The sequence below is a fragment of the Heteronotia binoei genome, chromosome 1, assembly GCF_032191835.1.
Source record: "Heteronotia binoei isolate CCM8104 ecotype False Entrance Well chromosome 1, APGP_CSIRO_Hbin_v1, whole genome shotgun sequence".
NCBI lineage: Eukaryota > Metazoa > Chordata > Lepidosauria > Squamata > Gekkonidae > Heteronotia > Heteronotia binoei.
The window spans coordinates 10,785,328-10,808,622 of record NC_083223.1 but is presented as its reverse complement, the minus strand read 5'-3'; the positions used below and the strand labels follow the sequence as shown (position 1 = coordinate 10,808,622).

General features: G+C 46.3%; 1 protein-coding gene across 1 annotated transcript in view; it reads right to left on the bottom strand.

The window, feature by feature from the left end:
• Window positions 1–23,295, bottom strand: part of KIF16B (kinesin family member 16B) — a 238,165-nt gene that overhangs the window by 119,175 nt on the left and 95,695 nt on the right. The window contains exons 13-15 of the mRNA XM_060230816.1: window positions 19,951–20,070; window positions 17,918–17,969; window positions 13,362–13,499 (exon numbers count right to left, since the gene is read on the bottom strand). Coding sequence (XP_060086799.1) covers window positions 13,362–13,499; window positions 17,918–17,969; window positions 19,951–20,070 — 310 coding nt within the window. The remainder of the gene's footprint in view (window positions 1–13,361; window positions 13,500–17,917; window positions 17,970–19,950; window positions 20,071–23,295) is intronic.

Here is a 23,295-nt window from a genome sequence, read left to right as displayed (position 1 = left end):
AGAAGATTTACTGTTCATAAAACTTTATGCCGCAAAGCCATTTCAATGCCATCGTGGTAATTTATGCGACAGAACAGGTTGGCCCTTCTTCTCAAACCTCATAACCCGCCCCTCCTTTTTTTTAAAAAAAAACATATGCCGGTTACAATTCTGCCAGCTTATCACTGCAAAACAGTTTCTCTTTTAACTCTTTCCTACTGTCCTTATTTCCCCAAAAGCATTTCTCATTCTCATCCTTTGTGCTAGCCCCAAAGTGAAATTTACTATTTTCCCTTTTAGAAGCTCAGAGACTGATTTAAGCGTATGCCGTCAACTGGCGGGAAGTAACAGGGGAGGGGGGGGGGAAGCATTTCTCAGTTGGCACAATTCTACCCTCAACCCTATAAAGATTCACGCACATGTTTCCCCAAGCAATATAAGGGAGACTGAAACTACAGAGGAACTCTATGACCAAAGAAGCCCATTTCTCTTTCCAGAAATAGGACTTGACTGCAGTATTTACTTCTACAAAAAAAAAAAAAAAGAGAGAAGAAAAAAGTAAAAACTAAAGACTTAACAGCTTTGGGGAGAAAGACTGCTCTGACATACGGTTGTAGAAAGAATTTATAGCACTTCTAACTCAAGTAACTCCGAGGGAAATAGTTCTAGGGCAAGGGTTTTTTTACACTCCACTTTTCTCTACCTTATGGAGTCTCACAAAGCAGCCTGCAATCACTGTCCCTTCCTCTCCCACAACAGACACCTTGTGAAGTGGGCGGGGGCTGAGAGAGTTCTGGAAGAACTGCGACTGGACCAAGGAGACCCAATAGATGTTGTTTACCTTGACTTCCAGAACGTTTTTGATAAAGTTCCTCATCAAAGGCTCCTTAGAAAGCTCGAGAGTCATGGAGTAAAAGGACAGGTCCTCTTGTGGATCAAAAACTGGCTAATTAATAGGAAGCAGAGAGTGAGTATAAATGGGCAGTCTTCGCAGTGGAGGACGGTAAGCAGTGGGGTGCCGCAGGGCTCGGTACTGGGTCCCATGCTCTTTAACTTGTTCATAAATGATTTGGAGTTGGGAGTGAGCAGTGAAGCGGCCATGTTTGCGGATGACACTAAACAGGGTGGTGAGAACCAGAGAGGATTGTGAGGAACTCCAAAGGGATCTGTTGAGGCTGGGTGAGTGGGCGTCAATGTGGCAGATGAGGTTCAATGTGGCCAAGTGCAAAGTAATGAACATTGGGGCCAAGAATCCCAGCTACAAATACAAGTTGATGGGGTGTGAACTGGCAGAGACTGACCAAAAGAGAGATCTTGGGGTCGTGGTAGATAACTCACTGAAAATGTCAAGACAGTGTACGATTGCAATAAAGAAGGCCAACGCCATGCTGGGAATTATTAGGAAGGGAATTGATAACAAACCAGCCAGTATCATAATGCCCCTGTATAAATCGATGGTGCGGTCTCATTTGGAGTACTGTGTGCAGTTCTGGTCGCCGCACATCAAAAAGGATATTATAGCATTGGAGAAAGTCCAGAAAAGGGCAACTAGAATGATTAAAGGGTTGGAACACTTTCCCTATGAAGAAAGGTTGAAACGCTTGGGGCTCTTTAGCTTGGAGAAACGTCGCCTGCGGGGTGACATGATAGAGGTTTACAAGATAATGCATGGGATGGAGAAAGTAGAAGAAGAAGTACTTTTCTCCCTTTCTCACAATACAAGAACTCATGGGCATTCAATGAAATTGCGGAGCAAGTCAGGTTAAAACGGATAAAAGGAAGTACTTCTTCAACCAAAGGGTGATTAACATGCGGAATTCACTGCCACAGGAGGTGGTGGTGGCTACAAGCATAGCCAGCTTCAAGAGGGGATATATGTATATGTGTGTGCTTGGATGGCAGTACTGTACATGCTGTTATTTTATTGGGTTAGATTCCATAAATAAATAAAATTTTTTTGGCCACTGTGTGACCCAGAGTGTTGGACTGTATGGGCCATTGGCCTGATCCAACATGGCTTCTCTTATGTTCTTCACGTGGGGGAGGAGTGGAGAACCAAACTTGGTTCTCCAAAGTAAAGTCCACCACAATTAACTACAAAGGACATAAGAACGTAAGAGAAGCCATGTTGGATCAGGCCAATGGCCCATCCAGTCCAACACCCTGTGTCACACAGTGGCCAAAAAACCCAAGTGCCATCAAGAGGTCCACCAGTGGGGTTAGAAGCCCTTTCAATGTGCCCCCCCCCAAGCACAAGAATACAGAGCATCACTTGCCCCAGACAGAGAGTTCCAACAATGTGTTGTGGCCAATAGCCACAGATGAACCTCTGCTCCGTATGTTTATCCAATCCCCTCTTGAAGCTGGCTATGCTTGTAGCCGTCACCACCTCCTATGGCAGTGAATTCCACGTCTTTGGATGAGGCAGCGGGCCTCTATCTATCTATTAGATCGCTTGGCTTCCCCCTTTGCCCCCACGGCCAGCTGCACTACTGTATTGTGGTGCTGTATTGTGACATTACTTTTGTGCTATACTATCTTGCTTCATATCATCTTGCTGAACTGTTGCACTGTACCGAATGTTGTACTTTGCCGAATGTTGAACCTGATTTTATAATGATTTTATTGTGATTTTATCTCAAATTGTTGTACTCCGCTCTGAGTCCCTGAAAAGGGGGGGAAGGGGCGGAATAAAAATAAACAAATAATAAAATAATAATAATGTGTTAATCACCCTTTGGATGAAGAAGTACTTCCTTTTATCTGTTCTAACATAACTGTACCAGTCAGGTTAGAACGGATACTATACCACACTGGTCTTTACCTGGTCAAGCGAAGGACACGGGGTTGGAGTTCAATTTGATCTCTTTAAAAACGGGGAAAGGTCAAGGTAGTCCCCTGTGCAAGCACCAGTCGTTTCCGACTCTGGGGGTGACGTCGCATCACGACATTTTCACAGCAGACTTTTTACAGGGTGGTTTGCCATTGCCTTCCCCAGTCACCTACACTTCCTCACCCCGCCCAGCAAGCTGGGTACTCGTTTTACTGACCTCGGAAGGATGACTGAGTCAACCTTGAGCCGGCTACCTGAACCCAGCTTCCTCTGGGATTGAACTCAGGTCATGAGCAGAGAGCTTGGATGGCAGTACTGTACATGCTGTTATTTTATTGGGTTAGATTCCATAGACTGCTTCTGTGGATGGAGGTGGGATTTTGGCTCATTTACCTTCTCCAGCTGTAGGACATACGAAGCTCCCTTATATCAGTCCATCAAAAAAGTGGTGGCAGCTACAAGCACAGACAATCTCAAGTGGGGACTGGCTAAACATCTGGAGCAGTGGCCCATCAGTGACTATTAGCCGCAAGGAACTTTTAAGAGGGAAATGAAGGAGAAACACACGGGTGCCCCTCACGAACTTTCAAACATTTTCGAGAATTTTGTTTCCATGAATAGATTTTCCGGAACTCTTTTCTGCTGCCTTCCCCCAGAAAAAAAAAAAAAAAGCTCTGCTCTTAGGGTTATATACTGCTTGAAAACAGAAGTCATTTTGTAGGAAAAGAGGTGCCGGAGCTCATTAGCACATCTGCATATGCCACACACTCCTGATATCACTGGAAGGTGTACTAAATTACATCAGCTCAGCAGGGCTGGATTAGCAATCAGGCCAAGTAGGCACTGGCCTTTGGGGCCCCACGCCTTTAGGGGCTCCAGGCCAGCTTCCCCACCCCGGTTCCCCCTCCCCCCGCTTGCAGCCCTCCCAGCCTTCAAACACAGCCAGCAACTGAGTCGCTCTTTGCCCGACTTGCCTGGTGCGGCTGATGCTGGCATCATAGCCAAATTTGCCTCTCTCTCTGGGGTGGCCACTCCGAGAAAATTTGCAAGGGGGTTCCCGAGATTTTGACTGCCTTAGGGGCCTCCACAGAGTTTAATATGGCCCTGCAGCTCAGCATCTACCTTAACATGCTTCTTGGATTATAGCTGTCATAAATAAACCTTATCCCCATCATACTTTTAAACTTACTATCTCCTGTGTGGCCACAATGGCATGATGAAGATTTCCATCTGCCTGCTTTATATCTTTTGGTTATTTTCCCATTTGTTGTGGGTAGGACTGCCAAGTCCCTCGTAGCCTCCGGGGGGAGGGGATGTTCTTCGAGTGATATTCGTACGGCGGCAACGTTGTATGGCTGCCACTCTAGGTGTTTCTGGGAAAACGCTATGATTTCCCCAGATGCTCTAGCCATTTGGGAGGAAAAAACTTTATGGTACCTGCTATACCATAGAGTTTTTCCTCCCAAATGACTAGAGCATCCTGGAAAATCATAGAGTTTTCCCAGAAACACCTAGAGTGGCTGCCACACAACGTCGCCAGCGTGATGATGTCACTTGCAGGTGATGTCATCATGCTGGTGCAGTTGGGGGGGGGTTCACCCCATCGGTCCAATGTGGGCTGGTAGGTTGGGAACCTCCCGGGTGGGGGAACCCTAGTTGTGGGGGGAAATATTAGAAAGTTTGTTGGATCTTAAGAGTACAGCAAAAATCTCACAGGGGATTTGAAGAATGGAGCCCAGAAGCAAGGGGGAGGGTGGGGAGGAGGAAAGAAAGAAGCACAATGAAATTCAGAGGTTCCGGAGCTCTGCTCCGGCGATCTCCTGCCCAAATTGAGGCCTTCCTGGAACATCCTGTAAAGATATTTACTTTTGAGATGGAAAACAAGGCAATTATCATAATTATTCAACTTTAGGAAAGTAGTTTACTTCTTGAGTGATGGCACTGGGCCTAAAACTTCATCTTACATGAGTTTAGCTATATTTTATGGAATAAAAAGATTTAAGACTCGCATTTAGATGAGGCAACGCCAAAAAACATTCAAATGAGAATCTTTCATTCGGTTATGCGGAATCAAAAGGCACATTAACAGAAAATCCGTGCAGTTAATTTGGATCAAGAAGTGGTAATTAATTACGGTGTGTGCTGCGTGCAAAGCTTTCCTGGAACAGTCTTAAAACTATTACAACACATTTCACAGGAATGGTAATGCAAAATGAAAGGATACATTTAGGCACGCGAGCAACTTAATCAGAAATACCTGAAGCAGACATTTCAAGGTGCTGTTATCCCAGGATGCAAGATTAAACGGTGTTTAATAATAATCAGTGATAAAATATGCATATTAAAGGATCACATTAAAACTTTTCAGCTTGAGAACAGTGATTTTTCTGTGTACAGATAGCAGCCAATCTGTCTATATTTGATTTCATGGGTTAGATCTACCCATTATGCAAATAGTTTCTTCCGAATCACAGGCTCTCAAAAAGGAACTTTCTTCTTATTTTACTATTCTTCTGACTCAAAGAGCTTGAAAAAGATCAAGCTCCAACCCTCCAATAGGCAGTCACTGCAGCGAAATAATTAGCAACTGTTTAAGGTGGCTTTCCGATCCTCATCTACACGGAACAACTGGACAATTTTCGAGACGGTCAGTTCACATGACCAATTAAGAGGAAGGACAAATGACTTTCTCTAAGATTAGACCAAACTTCACACCCAACAATATATGTTCCAAGGACTCAAGATGACCAGATCGACATTTACAAACTCTCTCTGGATATGCTACGCCTGGAAATTGGCCTTCTTGTACAGCTGAGGGAAAATAATTTAACTAAAGAAGTACAAATGCTCTTCTGTATTCATAGGGTTGCCAAGTCCGGGCTACTGGCAGGGGATGCTGAGTAGGATGGCTGGATCCAGGTTGGGAAACTCCTGGATATTTGGGGGTGGAGTTGAGGAAGACAGGGACCTTAGTGGGGGACAATGCCATCGGGTGTCAAACATATGGTCCACTGGCCAGAGCGTCCAGGGCTCTTATCCGACCCATGAGCAACTGATCACCTTTACTATCAGATGACAGAGACTGTGCGTTATGTCCCTGCATACCAGGGGTGGCCAAACTTGCCTAATGTAAGAGTCACAGAGAATAAATGTCAGATGTTTGAAGAAGATAAGAAGATATTGGATTTATATCCCGCCCTCCACTCCGAAGAGTCTCAGAATGGCTCACAATCTCCTTTACCTTCCTCCCCCACAACAAACACCCTGTGAGGTGCGTGGGGCTGGAGAGGGCTCTCACAGCAGCTGCCCTTTCAAGGACAACTCCTATGAGAGCTATGGCTGACCCAAGGCCATTCCAGCAGGTGCAAGTGGAGGAGTGGGGAATCAAACCCGGTTCTCCCAGATAAGAATCCGCACACTTAACCACTGCACCAAACTGGCTCTCAGTTTGAGGGAGGGAGGGAGGAAGGAAGATAGATGGAGGAGAGAGAGGTGGAAAGAAAGCAACTTTAAATGCATTTTCCTAGCCACTGGCTGGCTTGGCCAAGTGATTTAAAGAGACAAACGCCTTCTGGACGACGGGACGGTGGGAGCTTTGAGAGCCGCACAATATGTGTGAAAGAGCCGGATGTGGCTCCCGAGTCACCGTTAGGCCACCCTTGCTGCATACTGCCCCAGGGGTAATGCGTAAAGGGCGTTGGAAGTCGGAGGGCAGGCACCAGGGCGATACTGTAAGGTGCTAACGTTTTAAGCGTATTTGTATTTTGAATTAAAAAAAAATAATGATGTTAATTGGGTTTGCCTGTGTCCTTTATAAGTTCATATTTCTGGTACCCGGTATTACATTTTAGGGCACACGCTGCCTGCCCCAACAAAGCGACATTTCTGTCAGATCTGACATTCACAACATGGGTTTGATCCCTCTGCTCCAAATCATCTGTTTTCTACAGGGAAAGGGAACTCTGTAGTCTGGAGATGAGCTGTAATTCCAGGGGATCCCCAGGTCCCACCTGGAGGCTGGCATCCCTTGTTCAAGAATAAGGGATCATTAGGTCTTTTCAGTTGCAGAATGCTGATGAATATACAAACTGTGCCCTCAATAAGGTACCTGATCTATCCAAATCTGGTTCTGAGAGCTTTGAGTTATGATGTCAGTTTCTGTATTATCAAACTATAGCCCAGGAGTGGCCAAAGTTGCTTAATGTAAGAGCCACACAGAATAGATGTCAGAAGTCTGAGAACCACAAGACATGAATGTCAGAGATTTGGAGGGAGGGAGGGAGGGAGGGAGGAAGGAAGGGAGGGAGGGAGGAAGGGAGGGAGGGAGGGAGGGAGGGAGGGAGGAAGGAAGGAAGGAAGGAAGGAAGGAAGGAAGGAAGGAAGGAAGGAAGGAAGGAAGGAAGGAAGGAAGGAAGGAAGGAAGGAAGGAAGGAAGGAAGGAAGGAGGGAGGGAGGGAGGAAGGGAAGAAGGAAGGGATGGATGGAGGGAGGGAGGAAGGGAGGGAGGAAGAGAGGGAGGGAGGGAGAGAGGGAGGGAGAGAGGAAGGGAGGGAGGGAAGGAGGAAGGGAGGGAGGAAGAGAGGGAGGGAGGAAGAGAGGAAGGGAGGGAGGGAAGAATAGAGGGAGGGAGAGAGGAAGGAAGGGAGGCAGGGAGGAAGGCAGGGAGGGAGAGAGGGAGGAAGGCAAATAGATGGGACGGAAAAGGTGGAAAGAAAGCAACTTTAAATGCATTTTCCAAGCCACTAGGTGGCTTGGCTTGAAGGAGTGATTTAAAGAGAAAAAAATGCCTTCTCCAAGCCAGCCAACAGGGCAGTGGGAGCTTCAAGAGCCTCACAATATGTGTGAAAGAGCCACGCATGGCTCCCGAGCCACAGTTTGGCCACCCTGGTCTAGCCACTGGAGTCTCTTCTTCACTATCACCTTCCCAAAGGCAGTCCTTACACATTTGTGGGGAGCAAAACTGTTTGAGCCTCCCCAGGGGTGGAATTCTAGCAGGAGCTCCTTTGCATATTAGGCCACACCCCCTGATGTAGCCAATCCTCCAAGAGCTTACAAAAGAAGAGCCTTGTAAGCTCTTGGAGGACTGGCTACATCAGGGGTGTGTGGCCTAACATGCAAAGGAGCTCCTGTTAGAATTCCACCCCTGTAGCCAATCCCCCAAGAGCTTACAGGACTCTTCTTACAGGGCCTACTGGAAGCTCCAGGAGGATTGGCTACATCAGGGGTGTGTAGCCTAATATGCAAAGGAGCTGCTGCTACAATTCCACCCCGGAGCCTCCCCAATGTAGCGACATAGAGATAAACTGAAGCCTGGCAGATGCGTTAGTAGAGTTCTCTCTTCTCCCAGGCCTGCAGGTAAGTCAAAGAAAACAGAGAAAGCAGGATTAATAAGACGCTGAAGTGCCAGTTAACCACCCTGAGAGACAAACACAATGCGGGGGGGGGGGGGGGGGAGAAGGACTAACAATAACAGAGTGCCTGTTAGGTCACAGCACACAAACAACAAGTGAAGAAACACGATCTGCCGGGGCGCATCAATCAATGGATAAAATGGCTTGGTGGGAAGAAATGAGGTAAGGCCTCGCGTTCCCCAGAGCAGCTGCCTGTACTACTCTAGTCTTGCAGATTTCTTTATTTTATCACTCATAAGGCACGCTTTGTATTAGACGAGGGGACAACAGGGAGAAAGTACTTATTCACAGGCCTCAGATTCAGCAGGAGCTCACAGGAGCACAGCTCCCGAACCTTTCTGAGGGTTTCCCCCTTTTCCTTCCCACCTACCTTGTCCATTGAATGGGAGGTGCAGCTGCATAACAATCCCTGGATTAGGAGAGCGGGCAGCCAGCCAGCCACCAGGGGCTTTGCCACGCTCCCAGCAGCCCTCATTAACCCCTGGAGAAGCCCATGCCACCCTTTCTCCACTTCTTATGTGATTTTGGGCAGCGGGTGCCTTTTGACTAAGGAGGGGCGTAGCTTAGGAGAGTCCCAGGCGAGCGAGGCCTGCTTGGGCTGGCTGGGTCTCTAGCCAGCCCAAGCAGGCTTCACTCACCTGGGGCTCTCCTTTCTTGCATCAGGTTGCTTTTGGTTGGGGGAAGGGCATATGCCAATGAGTTATGCTAATAGCTCCACCACCTGTTTTTCTACAAAACAACCCCTGCTTATTCACCTTGAAATGGGGAGGGCTGCAGGGTGGAGGGGTAGGTAGCTCAAACTTTACATTACAGATCTTGTGAATCACTTTAAGGGGTTAGCATACACATTTTTATATATGCACACCCTTAAAAATAATTAAATAAAACACATAAACACCCTGAGACAACTCCAGGAAACTATTTATAGAAATTCATGTGTCGATCGGCCACCACTGTCCTTATAGTTTTGTCTCTACTTTGTTTCCACATGTATAGTGTAGCCAGGAGATCCTACAATTGTCTGGCAGCCAGAAATTCCAGATCTTTAGTGTTATCCAGGGTGCACCACAAGGAGTTGAGCTAGAATTGCACTCTAAGAGCCCAGCAATAGGATCTGCGCAAATCCTGCAATCACAACATTTCGATCTAGAGAACGAACAGCTGCAAACACGGATGCAATCAGTTCCACCCAGGGGTGGGATTCTAGCAGGAGCTCCTTTGCATATTAGGCCATACCCCCCTGATGTAGCCAATCCTCCAAGAGCTTACAAAAAAGAGCCTTGTAAGCTCTTGGAGGACTGGCTACATCAGGGATGTGTGGCCTAACGTGCAATGGAGCTCCTGCTAGAATTCTGCCCATGGTTCCACCCAAGATACATAACCTGATAAACACCAACGAGAGGCCTGCAGGATCTGACTTGCCACATAAAGTATGGATGACGGCTAATGGAATACGAACAGGCTTCGGTGGTTGTGCAGACCTTTTGTTTGGGGCAAAATACCAGGACTCGGATGCAATTGCCTGCCAAACTATTTTCCATCTGCCACAGTAAAGTGAGGATCGTGCTTTCCTGGGCGATGTGACAGAGCTCTTCGAAGTCTCCTGAGCTGTGACTGAGTGGACTGAAAATTTTGATATTAGTATTTAGGGGGACTACCTGCTGCATCAACTTGGTTGGGTATTTTATATTGTTATATGTTTCCTGCGTGCAACTCTGTGATACGCTAAATATAAACGGGGGGGGGGGGGGGTTGTAGTTGGAACTCCTTGGCCTAATATGCAAAAGGGTTCCTGCTACAAAAAAAGAGCCTTTAATATAAATAAATAAATAACCAAATGTCTCTACCTTATGCATTTTTTCAAAACTTTCGTTGGTTTTAAGTTTCCACCCCTTGTTATTCTTTAATTTAATTTAAAAAAAAAACACCTAGAGACAATAACAACAAAAAAAGTCTTCAGTGACCAGGTTTGGGTGCCACAACGGAGAAGGCCCTTTCTCAGAATTGGTTACATCAGGGGTGTGTGGCCTAATATGCAAAGCCCTGTGTAGAAGTAGAAGGTCCAATACATCAGGAATAACAATAAATGTTTCCAAGGTTTAATGCCCCAGAGGTCATTGCGATCAGCTGGCCAACATCTTCTGACCATCCCTGGCCCAAGGGACATCCGGCTTGCCTCAACCAGGCCCAGGGCTTTTTCGGCCCTGGCCCCAGCCTGGTGGAATCAGCTCCCTCTAGAGCAGGAGTGGGGAACAGTGGCTCTCCAGATGTTTTTTGCCATTGGCTGGGGCTGATGGGAGTTGTAGGCAAAAAACGTCTGGAGAGCCACTGTTCCCCATCCCTGTTCTAGAGGTTCAGGCCCTGCCAGATCTGTTGCCATTCCGGAGGGCCTGTAAGACGGAGCTGTTCCGCCAGGCCTATGCAGACGTCCTTACCCTATTATGTCATCAAACTGGCCTCCTAACACTGTTGCTTAACTCGGGCCGATTACAGTTGACTTAAATGATGTGTCCGCGCCATGCCATGCTGCTCAAATTCAGCGTCTGAATTAATGGCTTAACTCGCTTAAATTCTAATCTGTTTTAATTGCTTGATGGCTGCATTATTTATTTCTTGATGGTTTTCACTGTTGATCTGATTGTTTTATGGTGTCGGAACCCGCCCTGAGCCCGTTATGGGAAAGGGTGGCCTATAAGTTAACAGAAACAAACAAATGAATAAAATTCCAAGTTGACGTGGTTTAATGGAAGATACTTCTAGCTAAAGCCAGATGACTCATTCTGCCAAATGATAGAGAGGGAGGAAACGGAAGGTACTTCTAATTGCCCCTTTCTGGAGCATCACCATAATCGCCTCTCAATCAGATGGAACTAAGACAAGCAACAAACCCCAGGAGTGGAGCTGAAGTGTTTAACGTCTTTCCTCCCAATGAGCTGAAAACAAAACTGACCAGCCATACATCATTGCAGAGACAGTTTTAGTTCCAACCAGGGGTGGGATTCTTACAGGAGCTCCTTGTAAGCTCTTGGAGGATTGGCTACATCGGGGGGGGGGGGGGATGTGTGTGGCCTAATATGCAAAGGAGCTCCTGCTAGAATTCCACCTCTGATTCCAACACTCAGCCAGATGTAACGTTCTCCCAAGACCTCACAATCCGGCCCGGAAATCATCGCTTCTCTCCCAAACATATGTTCCTTTTTACATCAGTCAAGTAGATAATATCAGCTGGGAGATTGTCATATTCCTCCTAAGCTTGCTTCGGTCCAAATAAGAGCTCGGGAAGAACTCTGAACAAAAGTTCAGTCTGCCGAACACGAACCAAGCAGCTACCTCTGGAACAGCAGGGCGATTGCAAGCCAGTTCGGTGACCCTTATTACAGTATAGCTCTCTCATACAGAAAAGTACTTAGTTAATTTGATTCACAGAAATACTTAGTGTAATGAGCTCTTCCCATTTGTTTTGCATCACGGGCAACATTCGTGCAGCAAAACCGAGAAACAAATACATATTTAATACAGAAGTCTGGTGATCATTAGACGTAGAACACTGGCATTCACTCCACAGCTCACAGAAAGCAACATTTGCAATTACTATCCATCCAAAGAGCCACATTTACTTCTATCTCTGGGACGTCTGGAATGCTCATAGCTTTTCTGTTACTCCTGTTTAAAGGTGGGAAGACCGGCTGTCAATGATAGTCCCCGCTAAGGTTGCCCCCCCCCCCCAGTCACAAGTGGAGGATGGGGGGTAGGGGTTGGCCAATCCAGGTTGGGAAACCCCTGGAAATTTGGGGGTGGAGCCTGGGGAGGACAGGGACTCAGTGGGGTACGATGCCACAGAGTCCTCCTTCCTCCAAAGCAGCCGTTTTCTCCAGGAGAATTGATCTCTTTAGTTTGGAGATGAGTAATAATTCTGGGGGATCCCCAAGTCCCACCTGGAAGCTGGCATCTCTACTATCCCCTGGGCAAGGGACTTGCCCATTTCCTAAGACATGGGGCAGGTGCCTCATCGAAGAATTGTGTTCTGAAGAGCCACAGGTGGTACGTCTGAGGTCAGCTGCACAACATCTGTGATATGTCTGAAGTCAGCCGCACAACATCGTCTCGTGATCACCTGTCTGGCTTCAATGAGGGCCAGGGCCTTTTCGGTCTGGGCCCCTACCTAGTGGAATGAGCTCCCGTTGGAGATCCGGGCCCTGCAGGACTTATCAAATTCCGCAGGGCCTGTAAGACGGAGCTCTTCTGCCAGGCTTTTACCTGATCCAGCGGGTGTCCCCTGAAGCCATCGCTTCCCCCAGCACCTTACTACCTCCTTGCTCAAGTTCTACTGAATACTACCGGCCTATATGTAGCTTTGAGACTTGTTGCCAATGATGTGGGTCAATGGTTTTGATCTAATTAGATAATTTTGTAATCATGACATTGTTTAGCTTGGATGTAGTTCATTTAATCTTGCTTTAAAGTATTTAATGTTGTAAGCCATCCTGAGCCTGCTTGCGGGACAGGGCGGGGTATAAATTGAAAAATTAAATTAAATTATGTCAACAGCCACATATGGCCTCCCAGTCATTGAGTATCATCCGGGCTTGTTTTGTAGCAGGAACTCCTTTGCTATTAGGCCACACCCCCTGACGTAGCCAATCCTCCTGGAGCTTGCAGTAGGCCCTGTACTAAAAGCTCTTGGAGGACTGGCTACACGGGGGCGTGTGGCCTAATATGCAAAGGAGTTCCTGCTACAAAAATAGCCCAGAGTGTCATTTACGAAGAAGAAGAAGAAGAATTGCAGATTTATACCCCGCCCTTCTCTCTGAATCAGAGTGGCTCTCAATCTCCTATATCTTCTCCCCCCACAAAAGACACCCTGTGAGGTGGGTGGGGCTGAGAGGGCTCTCACAGCAGCTGCCCTTTCAAGGACAACCTCTGTCAGAGCTATGGCTGATCCAAGGCCATTCCAGCAGGTGCAAGTGAAGGAGTGGGGAATCAAACCCAGTTCTCCCAGATAAGAGTCCACACACTTAACCACTACACCAACCTGGACAAAGAAGGGGTAACCCTTGTAGCTCTTTAAGCATGTTTTGCTATAATTGGGAAAAAGAGGAGTGACTAAAAACAGACATACTTCCTTTCTAGATCAGTACCTTGGTTGAGCTGCGTCGCCTCTGTTATTTGAACCCCATTGACGGAACACTGAGCTCCTCGAAGTGGTATTAAATTGACCGTTCCGTTGAAATGTTCAAAAATGCAGTGCTCGCTTTCCAAGTCGAGGCCGTGAAGGACTGCCGATCAAAGAAAACAGATTTTCACTTTTGTTTTAGCAGCCGATACAACTAGCGCTTATCGTCCTTGCCCTACCGTTTAAAATCTGCTGTGGAAAAGGGCTCCAAGATTATTTTTTTTCCCTGTGTCACGTTATACTGTCTCGATGCAAGCATATTACTCTGCAAACTCACAGAAAAAATGATTTTGTAACAAATGCTGCTAACAAGGAAAGTAAACAACATCCCTAGGCAACCTATCTGAAGTCGATTGAAACTAGAATTCCATTCTCTGACTGATTATGTGAAAGTGCAGCAGGTTTAATAGAGAGACATTAGACCATCTTATATTATTTTGCAAATCAGTGGAACAATCCTAGATCCTTATGGATTGCTCCAGTTCTCCAAAGGCAGGCCTCAGATTCAGCAGGAGCTCGCAGGAACACAGCTCCTGCACATTTCTGACAGTTCCCCCTCTTCCTCCCCACCTACTTTGTCCATTGAATAGGAAGTGCAGCTGCATAACAATCCCTGGATGAGGAGAGCGGGCAGCCACGCCCCCAGCAGCCCTCATTAACCCCTGGAAAAGCCCGCGCCACCCTTTCTCCACTTCTTATGTGATTTGGGGTGGCTTGTTGGCCTTTTGACTGAGCGGGGTGTGGCCAAGGAGAGCCCCAAGTGAGCGAGGCCTGCTTGGGCTAGCTGGATCTCTAGCCAGCCCAAGCAGGCCTCGCTTGCCTGGGGCTTTCCTTTCTTGTATCAGGCTGCTTTTGGCTGGGGAGGGCATATGCTAATGAGTTATGCTAATGAGCTCTGCCACCTACTTTTCTACAAAATTACTCCTGTCCAAAGGTATCAACTTCTGATGGAACCTTGAGTGATAACCCTATTATTGGCAGATACGAATTCTGAAAGAACCCGCTCGGTGGAAAATACCTGTTCATAGTGCTTTCCTTAAAACGTTCCTGAAACCCTCCTCATCGATATTATGCACTACAAATTTATAATAAGATTTTAAATTCCAAGGTGTTTTATGAATTTAATAACAAATGCTATGTAATTTTTGATTTTAACTTGATTTTTGAGCTGTTGTGGAAAACGGTTTCTGTAAATTTGCCTTTGGTTGCACTTTTATTCAATGTCCTGTTTATTATGCTGAGCTTAAGATAGGGTTGCCAAGTCCAATTTAAGAAATATCTGGGGACTTTGGGGGTGGAGCCAGGATATATTGGGGTGGAGCCATGAGAAAGGTTGTGACCAGCATGACTGAACTCCAAAGGGAACTCGGGCCATCAAATTTAAAGGGACAACAAACCTTCTTTTGGGGCTCATAGAATTGGACCCCGTGGTCCAATCTTTTTGAAACTTGGAGGGTCTTTTGAGTAGAGGTACTGGATGCTATGCTGAAAATGTGGCACCTCTACCTCAAAAAGCAGCCCCTCCAGAGCCCCAGATACTCGTGGATCAATTCTCCATTATTCCCTATGGGAATCGGTCTCCACAGGGAATAATGAGTTCCCAGCAGACATTTCACTCCCCCCCCTCGTGCTTTCTGATGACCCTGAAGCGGGGGGAGGGCCTCCAAACCGGGGGATCCCCTGCCCCCACCTGGGGATTGGCAACCCTAGCTTAAGACCATTGGTCAAAAAAGCTAACTAATAAAGGAAAGATTAAAACTAGAAATCTAAGAAGTGCACATTGTTAACATAATCAATTAAAAGTGCGGGTTAACAGTTAGAGGAGGGGTTCCCAACATGTTGTTTGTGGGCACCACCGCACCCACTCACACCCTTCCCAATGCCCACCAAGTGTTTTTAGAAAGTAGGCAGGGCCAGATGGCTTTTCCGTCCAAGAGGATTTCTGATGGAGCTCTGGTTGGCCGAGTGGATTTTAAAAATCGTTGCTTTGGAGCAGCTGTCACCACAGCACAAGGGTCAGTACTGAATAACTGAAGGTACGCTGTGTGCATATGCAAGAAAGTATTTTTTAAATGTGCTCATTTCAAAAGGCATTCTGAAATGCTGAACAGTTACTATTAGACTCTCAGACATTTTGTGGTTGGCTCCACCTCTGGCGGTGGCCATTTTGTGGCTGGCTCCACCTCCAGTGGTGGCCATTTTGTGGCTGGCTCCACCTCCAGTGGTGGCCATTTTAATAATAATAATAATAATAATACTTTTTATTTATATCCTGCCCTCCTCGCCAGAGCAGGCTCAGGGCGGCTCACAACATAATAGAAGAAGAAGAAGATATTGGATTTATATCCCGCCCTCCACTCCGAAGAGTCTCAGAGCGGCTCAGAGCGGCTCACAATCTCCTTTACCTTCCTCCCCCACAACAGTCACCCTGTGAGGTGGGTGGGGCTGGAGAGGGCTCTCACAGCAGCTGCCCTTTCAAGGACAACCTCTGCCAGAGCTATGGCTGACCCAAGGCCATTCCAGCAGGTGCAAGTGGAGGAGTGGGGAATCAAACCCGGTTCTCCCAGATAAGAGTCCGCACACTTAACCACTACACCAAACCAGCTCTCCAATATACAATATACAATAAAACCATACATAATAAATACAATCACAATTGTAAATTTGTAAAATTGTAAATTTGTGTAAATTTGTAATCACAATTTGTGGCTGGCTCCACCTCTGGTGGTGGCCATTTTGTGGCTGGCTTCACCTTCAGTGCTGGCCATTTTGTGGCTGGCTCCACCTCTGGTGGTGGCCATTTTATGGCTGGCTTCACCTTCAGTGATGGTCATTTTGTGGCTGGCTCCACCTCCAGTGGTGGCCATTTTGTGGCTGGCTCCACCTCCAGTGGTGGCCATTTTGTGGCTGGCTCCACCTCCAGTGGTGGCCATTTTGCAGCTTGCTCTGCCTTCTACAGCGGTCACTTTGGGTTGTGCTTACTACCCTTCGTCAGAATCCCAAAGGCATCCATACGAGGTCAAAAACGCTGGGGACCACTGGGCTAGATGCTGGACTAGGAGTGAGAAGATCCAAGTTCAAGTCCCTGCTTATCAGGGAAATTTAGTGGGTCCCAGTTGAGCTAGTCATCCTCTCTCAGCTTAAACTACCTCGCAGGAATGTTGTGGGGATAAAACAAAGGTGGTGGGGGGGGAAAGAACCTTTATGCCAACATAAGCACCTTGCCTGGAAGGAAGGATGGATAAAACGTTGTAGATAAACAAACAAATACAATGAGGACCAATGCTTGTCTCTTAAAAGGCACACCTGCATCTAAGGAATTGCACCTTTCCTTTTTTGAATTGCATCAGTTCTAAAAGAAAGCTACATATGCTTCAGGCCATTTCTGAATCTTCCCCTACGCGCATTCTCCTCTCTGAAATAAATGCTAGGAACCAGCGCAGCTATAACTCTGCCCGTTCCTAAACCAAGAATCAGTTTTCCGTCAGGGAATGGAAATGGCCGTGAATTGCTTCAAGCCCTGGTTTAAAAATCATTGTCGTCAGTCACTAATGATCTTACTTAGAAGTAACGGGATCTGTTGTTACAGGACTAGCTCATAAGTTCTGTCCCCCGAAGTGAGATGTGGCTATAAGAGGCTTCCAGGCTGCCAACAGATCATATTTGTTATGACATCATAACTGGATAAAGTGAAAACTGGTTGGGTGTTAGGCCTAAAAACCAGGCTTATATTGGCTGGATTTTGAGTCTACAGATCAGGGGAGGGGCTGTAACTCAATGGTAGAGCATTAGCTTAGCATGCAGAAGGTCCCAGGTTCAATCCCTACTATCTCCAGTTAAAAGGATCAAGCAGTTGGTTGATGTGAAGGACTTTGGCCTGAGACCCTGGAGAGCAGCTGCCAGTCTGAGCAGACAATACTGACTTAGATGGACCAAGGGTCTGATTCAGTATAAGGCACCTTCATGTGCTAAAGCCATGGTTTGAATGTGATTTGGTATTTAGGTACCTTGGCCCCTGTGTAACACAGAATGTTGGACTGGATGGGACACTGGCCTGCTCCAACATGGCTTCCCTTATGTTCTTATGTCTGGGGCAGTGATGCTCTGTCTTCTTGGTGCTTGGGGGGGTCACAGTGGGAGGGCTTTTGGAGTTCCGGCCCCACTGATGGACCTCCTGGTGGCACCTGGGTTTTGGTCACTGTGTGACACAGAGCGTTGGACTGGATGGGCCACTGACCTGATCCAACATGACTTCTCTTGTTCATAAAGCAAATCACAGTTTGCCATATCTGGATGACACTGAGCTCTCTGATTTATGAGGCATTAGGAAGCCCTTAATATCAAAGCCCTGAACAAGGCAAGAAGAGGAGCATGTAGCCTCTACACTTTTCAAGTCTTGCATTCATAATGACAAACTATGGCTTGTTATTCCGCTTGTGTATAGCTAAAATGACCAATCATGGATCAAGGTAGCGGCAGGATTAACTGACTTTTAAAAGAAGAGAGCTGCCATTTTCTTACCGATATCTTGCTCTGCCACCGCATCTTCTCTGCCAACATGTGTTCGACCCTCCTATGGTGGGAAAAAAAAATGAACGAGCTATTTATTACAAAGATCAAGTTACATCACATTGATAGTGCACTTGCGGCCACAAACAGTTTGAGTGTGACAGTCATAAGAACGTAAGAGAAGCCATGTTGGATCAGGCCAATGGCCCATCCAGTCCAACACTCTGTGTCACATAAGAACGTAAGAGAAGCCATGTTGGATCAGGCCAATGGCCCATCCAGTCCTACACTCTGTGTCACATAAGAACATAAGAGAAGCCATGTTGGATCAGGCCAATGGCCCATCCAGTCCAACACTCTGTGTCACGTAAGAACATAAGAGAAGCCATGTTGGATCAGGCCAATGGCCCATCCAGTCCTACACTCTGTGTCACACAGTGGCCAAAGCCAGGGGCCTTCAGGAGGTCCACCAGTAGGGCCAGACGCCCTCCCACTCTTGCCCCCCAAGCACCAAGAATACAGAGCATCACTGCCCCAGACATAAGAACGTAAGAGGAGCCATGTTGGATCAGGTCAATGGCTCACCCAGTCCAACACTCCATATCACACTGTGGCCAAAACCCAGGGGCCATCAGGAGATCCACCAGCGGAGCATGAACTTCAAGAGCTCTCAAACTGTTGCCCCTCAAGCACCAAGAATACAGACTGAAGATGTGGACATGATCCTTGGGTGTTTGAGACCTACTCCCCGCATATAGAACCCCCTGCTCTTCCTGGATGCTTAAATTTGCTTGGGAGCGGTCTTGCAGTCTGGGTCCCAAGAGACAGTTAATGCCCCTTTGAAGGAAGGCGGTGGTTACTGTGGTGTTGACAGAGGCAGTAGTCCATCCACTCCTGAAGAACTCAAATTCAAGAGACTGGAATAATTGTCAACTAGACTCAAATGTTCCATTCTTGAGCAGGAGGACTGAATGGGTCACAGCTGAACAACTTCAGGTTTCTGGGACAAAGGGAACTATCTGGGTCCTTTCCAGTCTGGCTTCAGGCCTAGATGTGGGACTGAAAAGGCCTTGGAGTATCAGCTATGGTGCAGTGGTTAAGAGTGGTGGACTCTAATCTGGAGTTTGATTCCTCATTCCTCCTCCACCTGCAGTCAGCTAAGTGACCTTGGGTCAGCCAGAGTTCTCTCAGAGCTGTTCTCTCAAGAGCAGTTTTCTCAGTTCCATCTACCTCACAAGATGTCTGTTGCGGGGAGAGGAAGGGAAGGAGATTGTAAACTGCTCTGAGACTCCTTCGGGTACTGAACAGCAGGGTATAATATCCAACTCTTCTTTTTCTTGGTTGACCTGATGGATGATTTGCATCCACCAACATCTTTCCTGGTACCCACCAAGCATTTTTAGAACGTGGGCAACATTAGGTAGGGCTTTTGCCAAGCAAGGCTTCTGATTGGTCATTTAAGTTTTAATTGGCTTTGCGGATTTTTAAAAAGTACTGCCACAGCACAGGAGTCTTCACTGGGTGACTGAAGGTAAGTGGCGGCAGCCATTTTGTGGTCGGCTTGGCCTCTTGTGGCAGCCATTTTGTGGCTACACCCACCATGCTCTGACAGAATTCTGAAGACTTTTGTGGACTCAAAAAAGATGGGGGGTCCTGAAATAGACAACAATTCAAAGGTCTTTGTCAAAGAAACTTTACACAAATTTATTGTAACTCCATTTAACTTCTCTGAACGCCAGGTCACAAGTGACTTGCTAGTGTCCAAGTCAACATCAAACCATATAGCAAAACGAACAAAACTATAGTAAAATGAACGAAAACCCAATTCACTCAGCAGGAATGCCATTCATCTACCATTAGCCATCAGGACAGATCTAGGCAGTAGCTGACACTTTAATACAAAACAATCTAGAGCATCTAACGGCCGTTGTCCAAATTATTGCCGAGAAGTAATGGATGCTTAAGCTTCATTTGGACAGCAGAATTAACACTACCAATCAGAACTGTCCATTTAGGAAATGGAATGCGGATAAATATTGAATTACCTTCAAGTGATACAAGATGATCCCAGTGCTCAGAAGGTCGTCATCGATGCCGATTAGATGAGGAAGCTCAGAATCTAACACGACGCCTATTCCTTCTTTCCTCAGAGCCAAGGTCTGTTCCTGCGAAAACAAAAACCATCCAAAGCTCATCCACAGGGTTCATTTTCTCTCTCAGAGTCAGAAAACCCTCCTCATGATCGCTGTTTCCAGACAGGAGGGGAGGAGGAAGAGACTAGGCCCACAGCCTGCCTAGAGTTTAATAGACTTCTCCAGCCAACTCCCAGTGAAATACAGGCCTAAAATGGCGTTTCCTCACAGCCTTGTTTACCCTTTGGACACAGCACAGAAGTACTCAGACTAAGTAGCCTCTCGGGCAGATTGGGAATTCTTAACAGCTGAAAACGCTTACAGAACTCTTCTTGCACACAAAGCATCAAATTTGTGCAGGCATACATAAATCCTACAGACACCGTCTAGAGAAGAGATAAGGCAATGGAATTTTTCAGCGAATGTCCATTATCTGCTTTGGCACTATCTTGTTCTGAATGCCAAATATATTTCCTAGAAACTTCTGGAAAACACTCGGTTTAGTTACCTTTTGCACAAGAAAAACAAAGAAAGCTTGAATGTTCTAATCTGCTATTCTCTATCCAAGTACTTCCTGTCAGTGCTTTTTTGGTAGAAAAATCTCGGCAGGAGCTCATTTGCATATTAGGCCACACCACCTGGTCTGGTAGCCACATGGCAGGTCAGGCCTGTCGGAGCCCTGGCCAGCCCAGGTGGAGCTCTGCTCCACTGGGTTCCGGCAGAAAAAAAGTTCTACTTCCTGCGATTGATGGAAGACTAAGATCAGTTTCACAAAAGTGAAAGAGTCAGGTCTGACCATGTTGTGTGCGTTAAGTGCCATTAAGCGGCAACTGACTCACAGAGACCCCTAGAAAGGGGCTTTCAAGGCAAGTGAGAAGCAGAGGTGGTTTGCTGTTGCCTTCCTCGGTGGTCTCCCATCCAAATACCTACTTAATGGTGACCCCCAGCAAGGGGCTTTCAAGGCAAGTGAGAAGCAGAGGTGGTTTGCTGTTGCCTTCCTCTGCAGAGTCTTCCTTGGTGGTCTCCCATTCAAGAACTGACCCCAGCAAGGGGCTTTCAAGGCAAGTGAGAAGCAGAGGTGGTTTGCTGTTGCCTTCCTCTGCAGAGCACTCCTTGATGGCCTCCCTTCCAAGCACAGACCCAACTTAGTTTCTGAGATATGAAGAGATTGGGCTATACCATGCTGCCTTCCCTCCCCTGACCTTGTGGGGGGGGGGGGGAGGAACTGCTCCAAGGACACACAAATTTCTCCATGCTCCAAGGACACACAAAGGTTGAAGGTGTTGGGGATGTTTAGCCTGGAGAGGAGGTGGCTGAGAGGTGATATGATCATCAACCATCTTCAAGTACTTGAAGGGCTGTCATACAGAGGAGGGTGTGGAATTGTTTTCTGTGGCCCCAGAAGGTCGGACCAGAACCAATGGGTTGAAATTAAATCAAAAGTGTTTCTGATTCAACATTAAGAAGAACTTCCTGACCGTAAGAGCGGTTCCTCAGTGGAACAGGCTTCCTCGGGAGGTGGTGGGCTCTCCTTCCTTGGAGGCTTTGAAACAGAGGCTAGATGGCTATCTGACAGTAGTGAAGATCCTGTGAATTTGGGGTCGGTATTTGTGGGTTTCCTGCATTGTGCAGGGGTTGGACAAGATGACCCTGGATGTCCCTTCCAACTCTATGATTCTATGAAATTTGGGTATGTACCACTGACCACGTAAATCTGCCTTATACTGAATCAGACCCTTGGTCCATCAATGCCAATATGGTCTACTCAGCGTATCATACGCAGCTGGAAATGCAGCACGAACGCCAAAATAATAATGACTGAAAGCTTGAGTGCAACGAAAATCAAATGTAGCTACACAAATGCTTTTTCTATGTGCATTATAATGTGGGAAGGCATTCCAGGAATGTAAGCACTGAAAAGTACACGAGGAAAAATGACTGTACATTACAGTTTATCTCGTCAGCACTTAAAATTTATTATACTCCATAAAAGCAAAACTGGCATTAAATAAAAAAATGCACTTAGACTCATCTTCTCCGAAGAAAACTGAAATACTATATATTGTCAGGTGAATGCCATAAACAGCTATCATTTTAAATAGGATTTGACCAATACGTTTTACTTCTAAACATGTGTATTGAAATTCTGGATTATTTAAATGGGATGATTTACTATAATCTTTTTTTTAAAAAAGAGATGAGTTGCTATGATACTTTTAAAACGTGCAATTTGAAAATTACGGGAAATAAAAATTGAAATGATATTCAAAGACAGCTACATCCCAGGCATATAAAAATCTGAGCAAGCAAGAAATCCGGCCATAAAAGGCACTGCATCATGTGCCTCGTGTTCCTGAGAAAGACATAGGCCGTATTTGGGAATAAAATTAGAAAATTAACTATTAAATGCAATTAAAATTACATGATGCTGAAATCATAATCACAACCTCCCTGCTAACCTACAAGGCAAATACCAATACATATTTTAAACGGATGATTTCCAAAGGTTTTTTTTTTTTCTGGGGTAAGGCAGCAAAACAGAGTTCTGGAATCTCTTCATGAAAACAAAATTCTCAAAAATGTTTAAAAGTTCATGGGGAGGGGAGGTGGCTCAGTGGTAGAGCATCTGCTTGGTAAGCAGAAGGTCCCAGGTTCAATCCCCGGCATCTCCAACTAAAAAGGGTCCAGGCAAATAGGCATGAAAAACCTCGGCTTGAGACCCTGGAGAGCCGCTGCCAGTCTGAGAAGACAATACTGACTTTGATGGACCAAGGGTCTGATTCAGTATAAGGCAGCTTCATATGTTCATATATAAATGTTCATATGAGGGGCACCTGTGTGTTTCTCATTCATTTCCCTCTTGAGAGTTCCAGCACCAGGAAGGAGGAAGGAGGAAGGAGAAGGGAGAAGAAGAAGATGACGATGATGGTAGATTTATACCCCCATCCTTCTCTCTGAATCAGAGTCTCAGAGAGGCTTACAATCTCCTTTATCTTCTTCTCCCATAACCTGCCACAGTTCCGCCGGGCCCGTAAGACCGAACTGTTTAAACTTGCCTTCAACAGTTAAGAGAGGGGATTACTATTCCACAGCACTGACAAGCTAACCAAAACCAATATAACTGTACCTGGAGTGCATGAAATAATGTGATAATATCAATGAGTGTAGTGCAAAACAATAATCAGAAATATCGACGTGCATCTTGGACGGTAAATATTTATGAGAATGGTTTTTATTGTGTATTTTGCCTTTTAACCT